This window comes from Budorcas taxicolor, chromosome 5 (genome assembly GCF_023091745.1).
Source record: "Budorcas taxicolor isolate Tak-1 chromosome 5, Takin1.1, whole genome shotgun sequence".
NCBI lineage: Eukaryota > Metazoa > Chordata > Mammalia > Artiodactyla > Bovidae > Budorcas > Budorcas taxicolor.
In genome coordinates, this window is record NC_068914.1 from 85656464 (window position 1) to 85675977 (window position 19514).

General features: G+C 38.8%; 1 protein-coding gene across 1 annotated transcript in view; it reads left to right on the forward strand.

Moving 5' to 3' along the window:
* SLC2A13 (solute carrier family 2 member 13) overlaps window positions 1-19514 on the forward strand; it is a 521832-nt gene that overhangs the window by 101372 nt on the left and 400946 nt on the right. Inside the window, exon 2 of the mRNA XM_052640217.1 lies at window positions 2005-2164. Coding sequence (XP_052496177.1) covers window positions 2005-2164 — 160 coding nt within the window. The remainder of the gene's footprint in view (window positions 1-2004; window positions 2165-19514) is intronic.

Consider the following 19514-nt stretch of genomic DNA (forward strand, 5'->3'; position numbering starts at 1 on the left):
CCTAAGTTAGATGAAAGCCAATTTAGAGTAGTCTGTGCTATTAAATTGATTAGCAGTCAGATGGAAACTTTCAGCAGTTTAGGTGATGATTTAATTATAATAGCTATTCTTACTTTGTCTGCTATTATATACTTATTATTTTGTGGAACTCATAAAATAGTATGATTCTTTTCACTGTAGCCGTATATTAACAAATACTCCAGAAGCAAATAACATTGGTTGAAACTACAGAGTACGTAGTTCTGAGACTTAATGTTCTGACTTGTGTGCAAATTCAATAAATATTTACCAGTAGTTTTCAACAATACAGTGACTAAATTCTAGAAGTAGATATATGTACTATTTAAGTCTTGTTGATATGCTTATTTATGCTGCCTTTGAACGAAGCAAATAAACATATAGCAAAACATATTTAAAATAGATAAGATTGGAGATGATTGTGGTGTCAGAAAGGAATTTAACTCACCAAATAAATAACCATGAAGTCCAAAACACTTGGTGAAGTGAGCCTCACTGACTTCCTACATAATACAGGAGATAAAAGATGGCTATGTGATTTATAATGCCCATAAGGAAATACAAATCACTTATTGAGAAGCATAACTGTTGCAACTACTGAAACTAGAGAGAAATTCCTCCTGTTGTCAGAAGGTGGTAAATAGCACCTTTTCAGCCCTTGTACAGAAAGCATGTGTGTGTGCGCAGTCACTTAGGCATGTCCAGCTTTTTGCCATGTCATGGGCTGTAGCCCGATAGTCGTCTTTGTCCCAAAAGCACCGCAGCAGGTTTCTTAGTGCTGCTGCTTTCAACTGCAGCAGGCTATTTTTTGGCATTACAAAGCTCAATTCACTAAAAACAATTCTACATGGGTCTATTCCGCAACCCATTGATATTATGGTGTCATCTGGTCGTTGATTTATATTGTCTACAGTATAAAGAGATTAAATTATGTGAGATAATCCTGCTTAATTGCTTTCACTATGCTTTTGGTGAGTATTGATTCGATGTTAGATTTTGGTTAAATAACCAGACGTATCTGGAAGTGCCCCTGGGAAGCGAACTAGCTATGGCCAGCAGGACCAAGATTTTATTTTAAGAGATAATTTGAGATTGTTTTAAAGTTGTATGCCATAGTACTGTAGTTTTTAAACACGTGGTGTTTAAAACATCAGGGTCACCTGGAGGATTTTTAAAAGACAGGCTCATCTCCCACCTCTGTAGTTTTCTACTGAATAGGCTTAGGGTGGCTGAGGTGAATGTATCCTTTTTTTTTTTTAAAGAAAGCCACACTAGTGATTCTAGTGCAGTTTGAGAATTGCTGCCATAGATTATACTGTATTAATTTTATATAGAAAAAACTTTAAAGCAAATATAACCAAATACGTGTTTTCCCCAAATCATCTATTTTATGGTTAAGATCATCTATTTTTGAAGACTGTAAATTCCCAAATTATTATCCATTGCAAGCTCTTTCTGAAATGTACATCTAGCCAATTGAGTAAAGTGATCTAATGTATGGACATCTAATTAGGAAAGAAATTAAGAGTTTTGTTGTTTCTATAACTTTGAATAGTTAATGTGTATTTGGGGATAATTTTTTATTCTCACCATTGCCTGATTACATTTCCATATGGACTAACGATATTTCAATGATTATATTCTATCTAGAGAGCATTTTCCTATTTTTAGTCTTCATAAAGTTTTAAAGGATACTTAAACATGCTTTCTAAAGTTATCTGAGATCTCTAGGATTACTTTCATTTGTGGACTTTCAAGTGATAATATAAAAAATGATATTTATAGATTGGTATTTAACATGTCTTTACTTATATTCAGTAGTTACTAGTTATAAACAAAATCTTTAAATATGTGGTAAACCTTTGTTTAAAATAGAAAACTAAGCCCCCATACATGTGTGTGTATATGTCTCAGTCTGTCTTAACATCTATGACAGCAGAAATCTTGAATGATGTCTGATGTTTACTTTTCATTCTTTCTTTACAGGCATTGCTTCTATGACGGTGCCAGTGTACATTGCTGAGGTCTCACCCCCCAATTTAAGAGGTCGATTAGTCACCATTAATACACTCTTCATCACAGGAGGGCAGTTCTTTGCAAGTGTTGTTGATGGAGCCTTCAGTTATCTTCAGAAAGATGGATGGAGGTCTGTAATCATTGTTACATTTAATTTTCAAATAAATTATGACTTTAGGGGATAGCAGAAAAATTGAGAAATGATGGGAAAAAAACCCATAACTAGGTATTTTGAATCATTACAGCTAACTCATATGTGATGGTATTCAGCAAAATTAAGTGGACCAGAAGGTGATATTTATTTTAATAATAGATAAGGAACCTATCATTAAGAATTGATATTTACAGGATTTTTTAGCATTTAGGTGACATTTCTCACACTGTGTATGGTATTTTGCAATGTTTGTTTAAAATGAATGTAACAATAAATATGCATGCAGTTTTTGAATTTTACCAGTGATTGACAACCTATTTATGAACTGCAGATATAACTAATGTCCTTTTTGGATTTAGGAAGCTACATTCTGATCTGAAAGAGAATTCAGTCTTTTGTTGTAAAACAAACAATCTCATGTTAAAACTTAAGATATTATGGGCTTGATATTTGATATACTTCATGGTATTCAAAAAAACAGATTCATGTAACTCTTCCAGTGGTTTAATTTTTAATAAAATTTCACTCTACTCTGTATAGGTGCTGGAGATAAAATATTCCACAGGAAAGAATCTGGTGCATATTTTCATCATGCTTAAAGTATTGAAATTAACTCGTAACAGCTGAAGAAAAATGGTTTACTGCTATGTGGATATAGGGAATTAAACTTACATATGTAAGCGGCACAATAAATCGGAGTCATTAAAGACTTAGACTGATGAAGTTTTATTAAAAGTTATGTGAAGGAACTCACAGAAGTCAGTGAGGGCCTATGTTTGTCAGAAACAAATAAAGAGAGGACACATTTCTTTAAAGCATTAACTCTGTCTGCCAATGCTGAGAAGCCGCTTTCTACCTCTGAAGGAATGAATCTCTGACAAAGTGAAAGATTACTGAATATTGAAGAAGCAAGAAATTCCTGTTTCTTTTCTTCTCTGTAGAAGAACAGAAAGAGGGAGATGATAAGTTGTTACCAGCATCAGTTCAATTCATTTCAGTTGCTCAGTCCTGTCCAACTCTTTGCGACCCCATGAACTGCAGCAATCCAGGCTTCCCTGTCCTTCACCAATTCCCGGCGCTTGCTCAAACTTATGTCCATCGAATTGGTGATGCCATCCAATCATCTCATCCTCTGTCATCCCCTTCTCCTCCTGCCTCAATCTTTCCCAGTATCTGGGTCTTTTCTAATCAGTTGACTCTTTGCATCAGGTGGCCAAAGTATTGGAGCTTCAGCTTCAGCATTAGTCCTTCTGGTGAATATTCAGGACTGATTTCCTTTAGGATTGACTGGTTTGGTCTCCTTGCAGTCCAAGGACTCTCAAGAATCTTCTTCAGCACCACATTCTGAAAGCATCAATTCTTCAGCGCTCAGCCTTCTTTATGGTCCAACTCTCACATCCATACAGGACTACTGGAAAAACTATAGCTGTGACTACCTGGACTTTTGTTGGTAAAGTGATGTATCTGCCTTTTAATACCTGTCTAGGCTTGTCATAACTTTCCTTCCAAGGAGCAAGTGTCTTTTAATTTCTAGCTTCCCGTCAATGTCCACTGTGGTTTTGGAGCCCAAGAAAAGAAAATCTGCCACTGCTTACACTTTTTTCTCATTCTATTTGTCATGAAGTGATGGTACTGGATGCCATGATGTGAAATTTTTTTAATGTTTAGTTTCAAGCCAGCATTTTCACTCTCCTTGTTCACCTTCATCAAGAGGCTCTTGAGTTCCTCTTCACTTTCTCCTATTAGAGTGGTATCATCTACATATCTGAGGCTGTTGATATTTCTCCCAGCAATCTTGATTCTAGCTCATATTTCATCCAGCCAAATCCAGTGAAATCCAGTGCATTGCACATGATGTGCTCTGCATAAAACTTAAATAAGCAGGGTGACTATATAACCTTGTCATACTCCTTTTCCAATTTCAGACCAGTCTTTTGTTCCATGTCTGGTTCTGTTACTTCTTGATCCACATCCAGGTTTCTCAGGAGATAGATCAGGTGGTCTGGTACTTATGTCTCTTTAAGAATTTTCTAGTTTGTTGTGATGCATATGGTGAAAGGTTTTGGCTTACTCAATGAAGCAGAAGTAGATGTTTTTCTGGAACTCTCTTGCATTCTCCATCATCCAACTAATGTTGCCAATTTGATCTCTGGTTCCTCTGCCTCTTTGAAACCCAGCTTGTACATCTGGAAATTCTCCATTCACATACTGTTGAAGTCTAGCTTAAAGGATTTTGAACATAACCTTGATAGCATGTGAAATGAGTGCAGTTTTTCAGTAGTTTGAACATCCTTTGGCATTGCCCTTCTTGGAATTGGAATGAAAATTGGCCTCTTTCAGTCCTGTGTCCATTGGTGAGTTTTCCCAAATTTGTTGGCCTATTGAGTGCAGCAGTTTAAGAGCATCATCTTTTAGGATTTGAGATAGCTCAACTGAAATTCTATCACCTCCATTAGCTTTGTTTTTAATAATGCTTCCTAACACCTCTTGAATTTATACTCCAAGATGTTTGGCTCTAGATGAGTGACCACACCATTGTGGTTATCCAGATCATTGAGAGCTTTTTTTGTATAGTTCTTCTGTGAATTCTTGCTTCTTCTTCTTAATCTCTTCTGCTTCTGTTAGGTCATTAGCATTTCTGTCCTTTCTCATGCCCATCCTACATGAAACGTTCATTTGATAGCTTCAGTTTTCTTGAAAAGACCTCTAGTCTTACCAATTTTTTTGTTTTCCTCTGTTTTTTTTTTTTTCCATTGTTCAATTAAAAAGGCCTTCTTATCTTTCTTTGCTATTCTCTAGACCTCTACCTTCAGTTGGATATATCTTTCCCTTTCTCCCTTGCCTTTTGCTTATATTCGTTCCTCAACTTATATGTATAGCCTCCTTAGACATCCTCTTTGCCTTCTTGCAATTCTTTTTCTTTATTTGGGATGGCTTTTTTCACTGCCTCCTGTGCAGTGTTTCGAACTTCTGTTCCTAGTTCTGCAAAATTTATCTCCCAGATCTAATCCCTTGAATCTATTTGTCACCTCTACTGTATAATCATAAGGAATTTGATTTAGGTCATACCTGAATGGCCTAGTGGTTTTCCCTATTTTCTTTAACTTGAGCCTGAATTTTGCAGTAAGGAGCTGATGATCTGAAGCACAGTCAGGTCCAGGTCTTGAATAGAGCTTTTCCATCTTGGGCTTGCAAAGAACATAATCAATCTGATTTTGGTATTGACTGTCCAAAATCAAAGTCCATGTGCAGTGTCCCATTTGGTATAGACTCTACACATGGACATACATGGTGATATCCATGTATAGAGTCATCTCTTGGTTTGTTGGAAAAGGCTGTTCATTGTGACCAACGTGTTCTCTTGACAAAGCTCTCTTGTCCTTTTCACTGCTACATTTGTAGTCCATGGCAAAAGTTGCTTATTATTTTGGGTATCTCTTGACTTCATACTTTTGCATTCCAATCCCCTATGATGGAAAGGACATCTTTTTCTTAGTTCTAGAAGGTGTTGACTATGTGGATCACAATAAACTGTCAACATCCTGAAAGAGATGGGAATACCAGACCACCTGACCTGCCTCTTGAGAAACCTATATGCAGGTCAGGAAGCAACAGCTAGAACTGGACATGGAACAACAGACTGGTTCCAAATAGGAAAAGGAGTACGTCAGGGCTGTATATTGTCACCCTGCTTATTTTACTTATATGCAGAGTACATCATGAGAAATGCTGGGCTGGAAGAAGCAGAAGCTGGAATCAAGATTGCCGGGAGAAATATCAATAACCTCAGATATGCAGATGACACCACCCTTATTGCAGAAAATGAAGAGGAACTAAAAAGTCTCTTGATGAAAGTGAAAGAGAAGAGTGAAAAAGTTGGTTTAAAACTCAACATTCAGGAAACGAAGATTATGGCATCTGGTCCCATCACTTCATGGGAAATAGTTGGGGAAACAGTGGAAACCATGTCTGACTTTATTTTGGGGGGGCTCCAAAATCACTGCAGATGGTGACTGCAGCCATGAAATTAAAAGACACTTACTCCTTGGAAGGAAAGTTATGACCAATCTAGATAACATATTGAAAAGCAGAGACATTACTTTGCCAACAAAGGTCCATCTAGTCAAGGCTATGGTTTTTCCTGTGGTCATGTATGGATGGGAGAGTTGGTCTGTGAAGAAAGCTGAGCTCCAAAGAATTGATGCTTTTGAACTGTGGTGTTGGAGAAGACTCTTGAGAGTCCCTTGGACTGCAAGGAGATCCAACCAGTCCATTTTGAAGGAGATCAGTCCTGGGATTTCTTTGGAAGGAATGATGCTAAGGCTGAAACTCCAGTACTTTGGCCACCGCATGCGAAGAGTTGACTCATTGGAAAAGACTCTGATGCTGGGAGGGATTGGGGGCAGGAGGAAAAGGGGACAACAGAGGATGAGATGGCTGGATGGTATCACAGACTCGATGGACGTGAGTCTGAGTGAACTCCGGGAGTTGGTGATGGACAGGGAGATCTGGCGTGCTACAGTTCATGGGGTCGCAAAGAGTCGGACATGACTGAGCGACTGAACTGAACTGAACTGAGAAGGTGTTTTAGATCATCATACAACTTGTCAGCTTCAGCTTCATCAGTATCAGTGCTTGGGGTATAGACTTGAATTACTGTAATGTTGCATGGTTTGCCCTGGAAACGAACCTTGATTATTCTGTTGTTTTTGAGATTGCAGTCTTATGATGGCCAAGAGGCTTGTGTAACTCAGGAAAACTATGATCCATGCCATGCATGGATGCCTAAAACAGACGGATCATAGGGAAGAGTTCTGACAAAATATGGTCTGCTGAAGAAGGAAATGGCAACTGGTTTAGGTATTTTTGCCTGAAGAACTCCATCGACAATATGAAAAGCCGAGCCCTCCAGGTCAGAATGTGTCCAATATGTAATTGGAGAAGGACCATTATTAACAGTAACAGCTCCATAAAAAATGAAGTGTTTGGACCAACATGGAAATGATGCTCAGCTCTGGATGTTCCTGGTGGTGAAAGTACAGTCTGATGCTGTAAAGAACAATATTCCATAGGAACCTGGAATGTTAAGTCTGTGGATCAAGGTAAATTGAACATGTCAAGCAGAAGATGGTAGAAGTGGATATCAACATCTTAGGAGTCAGTGAACTAAAATGGATGGGAATGAGCCAGTTTAATTCAGATGACCATTATATCTACTACTGTAGGCAGGTATCCCTTAGAAGAAATGGAGTCGCCCTCATAGTCAACAAGTGTCTGAAATGCTGTACTTGGGTGCAGTCTTGAAAATGACAGAATGATCTCGGTTTGTTTCCAAGCAAACCATTTGACATGGTTATTAGATGACATAAATTAGAGCCTGTTTTTTTCACTTGATATCTACCCACCTTTTCCCTCATTCAGCTTCTGAGAATTTATTAGCTAAAATGTGATTACTGATCATTTTTACATAACAATCAAATTAAGATACACAGAAGTTGAAACTGACTTAGAAACTTTTAAGATGTTTTTGTTGAAAAGCTAAATCACGTTATCTTGCCTGATGGGTCAGTGCTTCTATTCTCTTATTATTTAGATGTAAATTGCTTTCTGCTGAACTGTTGGAAGATGAACTTGTCTAGAATTGCCAGCAGAAGATCGACCAGTAGAAGACTGATATTTTTCTAGCCAGTAGAATATTCGGCAGTAGAAGATCGATATTTTTCTAACACTGTGGTGTCATCATACATTCTATACTGGGAAGAATACCATTGGGTTCCATGAGGAAAGGGGAAATAGGTTTTTGAAAGTATCAATAAAGATTCAGTCTTTTAAAATAGATTTATTGAAATATAATTGGTAAACCATTCCATTCACCTGGAAAATCCCATGGACAGAGGAATCTGGCAGGCTATAGTCCATGGATCTCAAAAGGTTGGACAGGACTTTGTGACTAAACAATAATAACAATGGGATAGATCACATATTAGGTAGCCATTCATTTGTTGATGGACATGTGATTGATTTCGACTTTTCGGCTATTAAAAATAATGCTGCTATGAATATCTGTGTACAGGTTGCAGGATGGAGATATATTTTCAGTTTCTCAAGTGTATACCTAGGAGTAGACTTGCTAGGTCATATGGTAACTATGTTTACCTTTGGAGGAACTGGAAGACTATCCTCCACAGTGTCTACTCTATTTCACATTCCCATAATGCAGTGTGTGAGAGTTCCAGTTTTTCCATATCCTAATAAATGTTTATTATCTTTCTTTTTCCATGGTAGTCATCTCAGCGTTTATGAAGTGGCATCTTGTGACTTTGATTTGCGTTTCCCTGAAGACTGATAATTCTGTGAAAGATTTTATTTTTGTATCTGATATCAGTTCAGTTCAGTTCATTTCAGTTGCTCAGTTGTGACTGACTCTTTGCAACCCCATGAATCGCAGCACGCCAGGCCTCCCTGTCTATCACCATCTCCCAGAGTTCACACAGACTCACGTCCGAGTCCGTGATGCCATCCAGCCATCTCATCCTCGGTCGTCCCCTTCTCCTCCTGCCCCCAATCTCTCCCAGCATCAGAGTCTTTTCCAATGAGTCAACTCTTTGCATGAGATGTCCAAAGTACTGGAGCTTCAGCTTTAGCATCATTCCTTCCAAAGAGATCCCAGGGTTGATCTCCTTCAAAATGGACTGGTTGGATCTCCGTGCAGTCCAAGGGACATTCAAGAGTCTTCTCCAACACCACAGTTCAAATGCATCAATTCTTCAGCGCTCAGCCTTCTTCACAGTCCAACTCTCACATCCATACATGACCACAGGAAAAACCATAGCCTTGACTAGACGGACCTTAGGCAGCAAAGTAATGTCTCTGCTTTTGAATATGCTATTTAGGTTGGTCATAACTTTTCTTCCAAGGAGTAAGTGTCTTTTAATTTCATGGCTGCAGTCACCATCTGCAGTGATTTTGGAGCCCCCCAAAATAAAGTCTGACACTGTTTCCACTATTTCCCCATCTATTTCCCATGAAGTGATGGGACCAGATGCCATCTTATAAAGATGACAGAGTTATTTTGGTAGTTAACACCCGTGATAGGAAGTTTTATCACTGTTTGCCATTTTCTGTGCTAATACTTTTAAATTGTGCTTATTGAGCATGGTGAGATTTAGTCACTACCCTCAAGCAAGGAAAGGCTTTCTATTTTAATTGTTGAGTTAAAGTTTGGCACTCTATAAACATATAGAAAAGTGCCTCTTGAGAAACCTGTATGCAGGTCAGGAAGCAACAGCTAGAAATGGACATGGAACAACAGACTGGTTCCAAATAGGAAAAGGAGTACGTCAAGACTGTATATTGTCACCCTGCTTATTTAACTTCTATGCAGAGTACATCATGAGAAACGCTGGAGTGGAAGAAGCAGAAGCTGGAATCCAGATTGCCGGGAGAAATATCAATAACCTCAGATATGCAGAGGACACCACCCTTATGGCAGAAAGTGAAGAGGAGCTAAAAAGCCTCTTGATGAAAGTGAAAGAGGAGAGTGAAAAATTGGCTTAAAGCTCAACATTTAGGAAACGAAGATCATGGCATCTGGTCCCATCACTTCATGGGAAATAGTTGGGGAAACAGTGGAAACAGTGTCAGACTTTATTTTTTTGGGCTCCAAAATCACTGCAGATGGTGACTGCAGCCATGAAATTAAAAGACACTTACTCCTTGGAAGAAAAGTTATGACCAACCTAGATAGCATATTCAAAAGCAGAGACATTACTTTGCTGACTAAGGTCCGTCTAGTCAAGGCTATGGTTTTTCCTGTGGTCGTGTATGGTTGTGAGAGTTGGACTGTGAAGAAGGCTGAGCACCGAAGAATTGATGCGTTTAAACTGTCGTGTTGGAGAAGACTCTTGAAAGTCCCTTGGACTGCACGGAGATCCAACCAGTCCATTTTGAAGGAGATCAACCCTGGGATCTCTTTGGAAGGAATGATGCTAAAGCTGAAGCTCCAGTACTTTGGACATCTCATGCAAAGAGTTGACTCATTGGAAAAGACTCTGATGCTGGGAGAGATTGGGGGCAGGAGGAGAAGGGGACGACCGAGGATGAGATGGCTGGATGGCATCACGGACTCGATGGACGTGAGTCTGTGTGAACTTTGGGAGATGGTGATGGACAGGGAGGCCTGGCGTGCTGCGATTCATGGGGTCTCAAAGAGTGGGACACGACTGAGTGACTGAACTGAACTGAACTGAAAGTGAACTTTGCCACCACCAGAATTGGTCTAAAATACTTATTTTGACCTGCCACTGCTTCAAAGATTCCCCATTTGTTACAGAAAGAAATTAGGCTATTCATCACAGCTTGTAGTGTTTTTTGTTATCCAATCAATATCTGTTTTCCTAGATTTTTTAGGTTATTGTCATCACCTTCCCTCCTTCTTTATACAATATAGGTTTATGCCTATAAACTCTATACACCAGTCACATCTTGTTTTTCATGTTTGTTTTTTCCTTCTGCTCACTTTGCCTTGATTAGTCTTTCTACCCTGTCCTGCTTTACCAGTTCAATTCTTGTTCCTCCTTTAAATCTTTTTTTTTTTTATATCATGTGAATCTGTTTTTGTCCCTTTGTCCTTTCATAATGCTTTGTATGTGGCTTCACTTTTATACTGATTGTACTCTTTTGAACCATTTGCTTATTCTGTTTATTTATTTCACTTTGAAGCTTTTTAATATCATTGACCTTGTACTCATTTTTCGGTCTAGAAAAGGGCCTGGAACATAATAATTTCTCAGTAAGTGTTTATTGAACTAAGGTAAAATTGACTGGGCTCCAGGGAATAGACTCCTAACCAAACTAAAGTGATATTGATTATAAAGCCAGGTGCCAATTCATTAATTTCCTTGGGGACTAGATACCCTTTGCAGATAGCTGAAAAGCAAGATTATTAATCATAAGCATTTCGTATTGAGCATAAAAATAAGAGAAAGAAAAGTGGTTTCTGAGCCTCTGAGACTTTACCTCCCTCAAAATAATATGCCTGTCTGCATTCCAGAACATTCTTTGTTCTTCTCTATTGGACAGAGCTGATTTTCAAATTAATGTTCCTCTATTTACAAATACATAAATCATCATGTGATTTATATTAAAAATAATGGTATACCTAAAGAAGGGCTAAATTCTTCTCCTTTATATTGGCTTTTACTTTTCTCCAATTTATTTATTTTTATATTACAGTTATCTTATTTCACCTCAGTAGACTATATAAAGCTGTTTGCAAAGTATCCAGGTGTGCTGGGTACTTTGGTATGTTTCATCATTCATATGATGTTCTTTTATTTTCCTTTTCTTTTTTCAGCTGTAGAAGGATAATTGAGGTAATAAAGGCGATGAATAAAAGCACAAAGTATTAGTGCTGCTGCTGCTGCTACTGCTAGTCACTTCAGCCATGTCTGACTCTGTGCGACCCCACAGACGGCAGCCCACCAGGCTCCCCCGTCCCTGGGATTCCCCAGGCAAGAACACTGGAGTGGGCTGCCATTTCCTTCTCCAATGCATGAAAGTGAAAAGTGAAAGTGAAGTCGCTCAGTCGTGTCCGACTCTTAGCGACCCCATGGACCGCAGCCTACGAGGCTCCTCTGTCCGTGGGACTAGTTACATCTATATAAGATTTTTTTTCTGGAGAATGACAAGGCTGATTCATGGACAACGTGATACTTATGCTGAGCTTTGAAGAATTGGTAGGATTCACGGGGACTGAAGAAAAGGAAATGGCAACCCACTCCAGTACTCTTGCCTGGAAAATCCTGTGGATGGAGGAGCCTGGTAGGCTACAGTCCATGGGGTCACAAAGAGTTGGACACGACTGAGTGACTTCACTTTATGGGGACTGAGGTGAAAATGGTGGCAGAATGTAGGACGGATGAAGGCAGCATCAGGAGGCTTTAAATTGAAGTGATAATGTACACAGTAGATTGGTGCCAGATTGTAGAGGTCTGTGAATTCTGGGCTGGAGGTTTTGTGTTTGTGTGTGTGCTGTTGTGTCTGACTCACCAGGCTCTTCTGTCCATGGAATTTTCCAAGCAAGAATCCTGGAGGAAGTTGCCTCCCCTTACAAGCAAAGGGAAGCTAATACTTTTTAAGCAAATCATGGCATAATGTGAGTCAATGACTAAGATAACTGTGATGTCCAGAATTTATGGATCTCTTGGCTCTTGGATAGGTTTAGGGAACCTATTGAATACTGCCAGAATATTGATGCGAGGTATTGACATGATACTCTTGGAGACATTGGTTAGTATGGAAATCATTCAGTCATTCAAAAAAATTTTTGGTACCTACTATATACTTCTGTTGTACTTGGCACTAGAGATAGAAAGAGCAAGAAGTAATGAAACTGTCCTAGTTAGGGGGTTTGGGATGGTCATGAACACAATACTATATTTAAAATGAACAACCAATAAGGACCTATTTTATAGCACACAGAATTCTGCTCAGTGTTATTTGGCAGCCTGGATAGGAGGAGGTTTGGGGAGAGAATGGATATGTGTGTATGTACGTCTGAGTCCCTTTGCTGTTCCCCTGAAACTATCACAACATTGTTGCTGCTCCTGCTGCTCCTGCTGCTAAGTCGCTTCAGTCGTGTCTGACTCTGTGCGACCCCATAGACGGCAGCCCACCAGGCTCCCCCATCCCTGGGATTCTCTAGGCAAGAATACTGGAGTAGGTTGCCATTTCCTTCTCCAATGCATGAAAGTGAAAAGTGAAAGTGAAGTCGCTCAGCCGTGTCCGACTCTTAGCGACCCCATGGACTGCAGCCTACCAGGCTCCTCCATCCATGGGGTTTTCCAGGCAAGAGTACTGGAGTGGGGTGCCATACCCAATACAAAATAAAAAGTTAAAAAAAATACCCAAAACAAAACAGAAATGTACCTGCCCTTAATCAATCAAGCACCTCACATGCTAGTGAAGGAGAGACTTTAAATTGACATGATAAGTAAATCATAGTGTTATGGGAACTCTCAAGGGGAAAGAATACCTTAACAGTAGAATGATATGTGAGCTGAGTCTTTTATGAATAGAAGAGTTCCAGAGAGAATGAGGGAGAAGGAAACTCTGCGTAAAATCTAATTTCTAAAGGCCCTGTAGTATGAAAGAGCCAATCGTGTTTGGGCATTTCAGAATGGCTAGTGGGAGGCCCATGATTACTATTTGGGTATTTGAAAGTGAAGTGGGAAGGCTAGTTTTCCCACATTCCCACTTCTAAGTATGAATAGAACCTTGAATCCATTGTGCTGTATTTAACAGTAGCATTGTTTGAGTTCACTTTGATGAGTCTTAGAAAATAATTTTTTAAAAACCAGCATTACTTTAGATGAAATAAATTTATGAGGTTCTCTCCGTCATAATATTTTATAATTTAAAAACCATGTCCATAAGATCATTTTCAGAATCATATTTAAAAGAGGATGATATTGTTAAGCACATATATTTGGAGAGACAACTCTTATAATTTACAACATTGGCCATTTAAAGATAGATGAATTTGGTTAACAGCCTGTTTAGAAGTGAATATCTTAATATTAAAGATATTTGTAATTATATTATTGACAGAATTCAGACCGAAGATGTGTGACTGTTTATCATAAAGGTAGCATAGTATAGACTTGAGACTTGCTTTAACAGTACATGGATTGCTTTATCTAAGCACTAACATCCTCATTTAGCAAATGCTTCAGCAATTGTTCAATGTTATTGTGAGAATCAAATGAGTTAATAGTGAAGAACATACTAAGTCTTCAATGTTCTTAAGTTTTGTTTGCTGTTGTCTACCCCCAAAATCTTAGACTGAGTCTCTATCTTGCATAAAGCTAGCAGTAAAAATCACGCTCAACTATCTGAAATTTCCAGGTAAAAAGTTAATATAGTTTGCTAGTGAGACTAATTTGCATAACAAGGAAAGTTATGACCAATCTAGACAGCATATTAAAAAGCAGAGACATTACTTTGTCAACAAAGGTCCGACTAGTCAAGGCTATAGTTCTTCCAGTGGTCACGTATGGATGTGAGAGTTGGACTATAAAGAAAGGTGAGCACCGAAGAATTGATGCTTTTGAACTGTGGTGCTGGAGAAGACTCTTGAAAGTCCCTTGGACTGCAAGGAGATCCAACCAGTCCATCCTAAAGGAAATCAGTCCTGGATGTTCATTGGAAGGACTGATTTTGAAGCTGAAACTCCAATACTTTGGCCACCTGATGTGAAGAGCTGACTCATTTGAAAAGACCCTGATTCCAGGAAAGACTGAGGGCAGGAGGAGAAGGGGCCGACAGAGGATGAGATGGTTGGATGGCATCACCAACTCAATGGACATGGGTTTGGGTGGACTCTGGGACTTGGTGATGGACAGGGAGGACTGGTGTGCTGCTGTTCATGGGGTCACATAGAATCGGACACAGCTGAGCGACTGAACTGAACTGAACTGAACTTCCACTGAAGATAACCATTATAAGTCAGAGACAGAATTAAAAAAAAATAGAAAACTATTTAAAGCACTGGAGAGTTCTGAAGTGACATTTGATCCTTGTAGGGAACAGTTCATGGTGAGGCATACACCTATGACCTTTTCTCTGAGTGAAAATGTTAGTCGCTCAGTCCTGTCTGACTGTTTGTGAGCCCATGGACTGTAGCCTACCAGGCTCCTCTGTCCATGGGATTCTCCTGGCAAGAATACTGGAGTGGGTTGCCATTTCTTTCTCCATGGGATCTTCCCAGCCGAGGGATGCAACCCGGGTCTTCCTTATTGCAGGTAGATTCTTTACTGTTTGAGCTACCAACCCTCAATTCATGATACTGGGTAGTGAGAACTTAACTAAAAAGCAGTAGTTTTATTGTCTTGTCTTATCAGTGGCTAGAGTTGGGGGTGGCCAGAGCACGTGAAATTTGAGGGGAAAATCCAGGAAAAAAATGACCCATATTGGAGGAAGCCTCCATATATGAATATTGAAGTGAAGTGAAGTGAAGTCGCTCAGTCGTGTCCGACTCTTTGTGATCCCATGGACTGTAGCCTACCAGGCTCCTCTGTCCATGGAATTTTCTAGGCAAGAACACTGGTTGCCATTTCCTTCTCCAGGGCATCTTCCCAACCCAGGAATCTAACCCAGGTCTCCTGCATTGTAGGCAGATGCTTTTACCATCTGAGCCATCAGGGATTAATTATCATATTCAAATTAATATGAATATTAATTTGCTACAAATACTTTATAGATACCTGAACTATGAATATTACAAGGGAGATTCCATGGAGCCTGCAGAAAACAATAGTTAAAAGATGGTGAAAGATGAGAGAGATTTTAATTCCTGCCCATAGGAGGAAGGACATATTTGGAATTTGAAACCTACCAGGTTAGAAGGGCCAACACCTTGAGTTTTCCATTGAAATCCTAGAAGCACCATACCTTAGGTGTAAAGCTTTGTTGTTTGCTTAAGGAATATCTCCTAAGAACAAGCCAAAACTGAAAGCAGATTTATACTAACCAAGTGTAAAACCAAGCTTCCACAGATACAAGGTACCTAATAAAAAAGTCAGTATTCTTCAGAAGAGAACAAGATCTGGAGTCTTCAGAGTTTATCCACAATTTTCAAAACACAATAAAAATTGTTAGATATGCAGATAAACAGAAAGTGTGACCCTTTGAATTGAAAAAAAAAATGGTCAAGGTAGACAAACCCCAAGATTATGCTTATAAAACATTTTCAGATAATCTAAAATTAGGAAGGTCTGTTCACACTAGACCTCCTGCATTTTAAGAAATGCTAAGGAAATTTTTCGGAGAAGGGAAATGACATTAGGTGAAACTCCCCTATAGGAGGGAGATAGAATAGTGGCTATCATAAGAGGCCAAAAACTTTGTTGTTTTCATCTCTCAAATTCTTTGAAAGATATGATTGTTTATATGTATTGTACAATTTGTAATGTATGTAAATTATAAAGTACATGGCGACAACAGCAAAATAATTGGGCCCAGTAAATGGAATTATGCACATTTGTGAAGAGTTACAATATTATCTCTAGGTAGAATGATAAATTAAGATGCATGTTTCATCCTGAAAAGAACCACTGGAATAGATTACAAAAACTTATAGCTAAGGAGTCATTATAAGCATTAAAATAAAATTATTTAAAATATTTGTATAATCTGAACAAAGGCAAGAAAAGAATACATAGCTGATGGGATAAATAGAAAGCAGATAGCAAAATGGTGAACTTAAAATCCAATTACAGCAACAGTTACATTAAATGTAAAAAATTACCATTTTGTATAAAAAGCATGACACAGGTTTATGTTGTCCAACAGAGATACACTTTAAATAAAATGGCATAGACAGGTTAAAAGTGAAAGGAGGACAAAAGACAGACTGTGCAAACTATAAGTATAAGAAAGCTCGTGTGGCTATAGTAATAAGCACACAAGTAGACTTTGAGATGTGGTATTACCAGAGATTATTTAGATTGCATAATGCTAAAAGAGTCAATTCATCAGAATTAAAAATGATAAAGAACGTATCGTACAACATTGTGAATGTACTCAATGCTACAGATCTATACACTTAAATATGATTAAAATGGGAAATTTTATTTTGTATATTTTATCACCATTTAAGGGCTTCCCTAGTGACTCAGTGGTAAAGAATCCGCCTGCCAATGCAGGAGACATGGGTTTGATCCCTGGATCTGGAAGATCTCCTGGAGAAGGAAATGGCAACCCACTCCAGTGTTCTTGCCTGGGAAATCCCATGGACAAAAGAGTCTAGCGGGCTATGGCCCGTGGGGTCACAGAAGAGTCGGACACAACTGACTGATGACAACAACAAACACAATTTTAAAATCATAGAACTAAAGGAAGAAGTAGACAAACTCAGGCTCATATTTGGAGAATTTTTAACTCTTTTAGCAACTGATAGGGCAACTAGACAAAAATTAAGTTTATAAAAAAACTAGAAAACACTCTTAACTGCCTAACCATAGTTGACATTTGTAGATGGCCATACCTGACAGCTGCAATGTACACATTCTTTTTCAAATTTATATCAGACATTCTGTGAAATTGACCATATGTTGAATCATAAAATAAAAGTACAGTTCAGTTCAGTTGCTCAGTCATGTCTGACTCTTTGCAACCCCATGAATCGCAGCACACCAGGCCTCCCTGTCCATCACCAACTCCAGAGTTCACTCAAACTCACATCCATTGAGTCGGTGATGCCATCCAGCCATCTCATCCTGGGTCGTCCCCTTCTCCTCCTGCCCCCAATCCCTCCCAGCATCAGAGTCTTTTCTAATGAGTCAACTCTTTGCATGAGGTGCCCAAAGTACTGGAGTTTCAGCTTTAGCAGCAGTCCTTCCAGTGAACACCCAGAACTGATCTCCTTTAGAATGGACTGATTGGATCTCCTTGCAGTCCAAGGGACTCTCAAGAGTCTTCTCCAACACCACAGCTTAAAGCATCAATTCTTCGGCACTCAGCTTTCTTCACAGTCCAACTCTCACATCCATACATGACCACAGGAAAAACCATAGCCTTGACTAGACAGACCTTTGTTGGCAAAGTAATGTCTGTTTTTGAATATGCTATCTAGTTTGGTCATAACTTTCCTTCCAAGGAGTAAGCGTCTTTTAATTTCATGGTTGCAATCACCATCTGCAGTGATTTTGGAGCCCCCCAAAATAAAGTCTGACACTGTTTCCACTGTTTCCCCATCTATTTCCCATGAAGTGATGGGACCAGATGCCATGATCTTAGTTTGTTTAAAGCTCAACGTTCAGAAAATAAAAGTTAATAAATTTTAAAAGTGACTTTTAAAGTGTGTTCTCTAAGTATTGCAGAATTAAATTAGACATCAATAAAATAACAAGAAAAGGTTCAACTATTTGTAAATTAAAGCAACATGTTCTAAATAACTCAGGAGACATCAGAAGGAAAATGAGAAAATAATTTTGAGTTCAAAGGAAATAAAATATATCAAAATTTGTTGAATACAGTTTCAACTCTGCTTCAGTTCAGTTCAGTTCAGTCGCTCAGTCATGTCCGACTCTTTGCGACCCCATGAATCGCAGCACGCCAGGCCTCCCTGTCCATCACCATCTCCCGGAGTTCACTCAGACTCACGTCCATCGAGTCTGTGATGCCATACAGCCATCTCATTCTGGGATCGTGCCTTCTCCTCCTGCCCCTAATCTCTCCCAGCATCAGAGTCTTTTCCAATGAGTCAACTCTTCACATGAGGTGTCCAAAGTACTGGAGCTTCAGCTTTAGCATCATTCCTTCCAAAGAAATCCCAGGGTTGATCTCCTTCAGAATGGACTGGTTGGATCTCCTTGCAGTCCAAGGGACTCTCAAGAGTCTTCTCCAACACCACAGTTCAAATGCATCAATTCTTCTGCACTCAGCTTTCTTCACAGTCTAACTCTCACATCCATACATGACCACAGGAAAAACCATAGCCTTGACTAGGCGGACCTTAGTCGGCAAAGTAATGTCTCTGCTTTTGAATATACTATCTAGGTTGGTCATAATTTTTCCTCCAAGGAGTAAGCATCTTTTAATTTCATGGCGGCAGTCACCATCTGCAGTGATTTTGGAGCCCCCCAAAATAAAGTCTGACACTCTGCTTACAGCGTAATATATATAACTAGAGTTATTTTATTAGAGAAGTGGAGAAGTCAAATGATCTAAGTTTCATGTTAAGCTAGAGAAATATAAGCACATTAAAACTGAATAAAACAGAAAGGATTAAATAATAAATAGTAGAAGTCAAGGTACAGAGCAGGTGAACAATAGAAAAAATAAACAATGTTGGTTCTTTGGAATTATTAATAAAATTGGTATACTGATTATGACTGATTTAAAAAGGTAAAGTACAAGTTACCATTTTCAGGAGTAAAAACACATCATTTCTATTGATAACAAAGATAGTTGATGGAACTCTTTGAACGATTTTGTGCCAGTAAGGATGGGATGGGCGTATTGCTTGAAAATCACAACTCTACTAAAAACCAACACAAGGTAAAATGGAAAATCTGAGTATTACTATGTTTATTAAGTTGAATCATTACTAGTAACCTGAAAAGCTAACTCCAGGCCCATATGGTTTCACTGGTGAATTCTATAAAACATTTAAGAAAGAAATATTCCAAGCTTAAATAAAAGTTTTAAGAAAATAGAAGTAGAAGCAATACTCCTCAGCTGGGTTTTGAGGCCAGCATGACTAATATTGTGGACTTTTTAAATGAGATTAGTCATGTCTCAGCTGTCCAGTTTTTTATTTTTA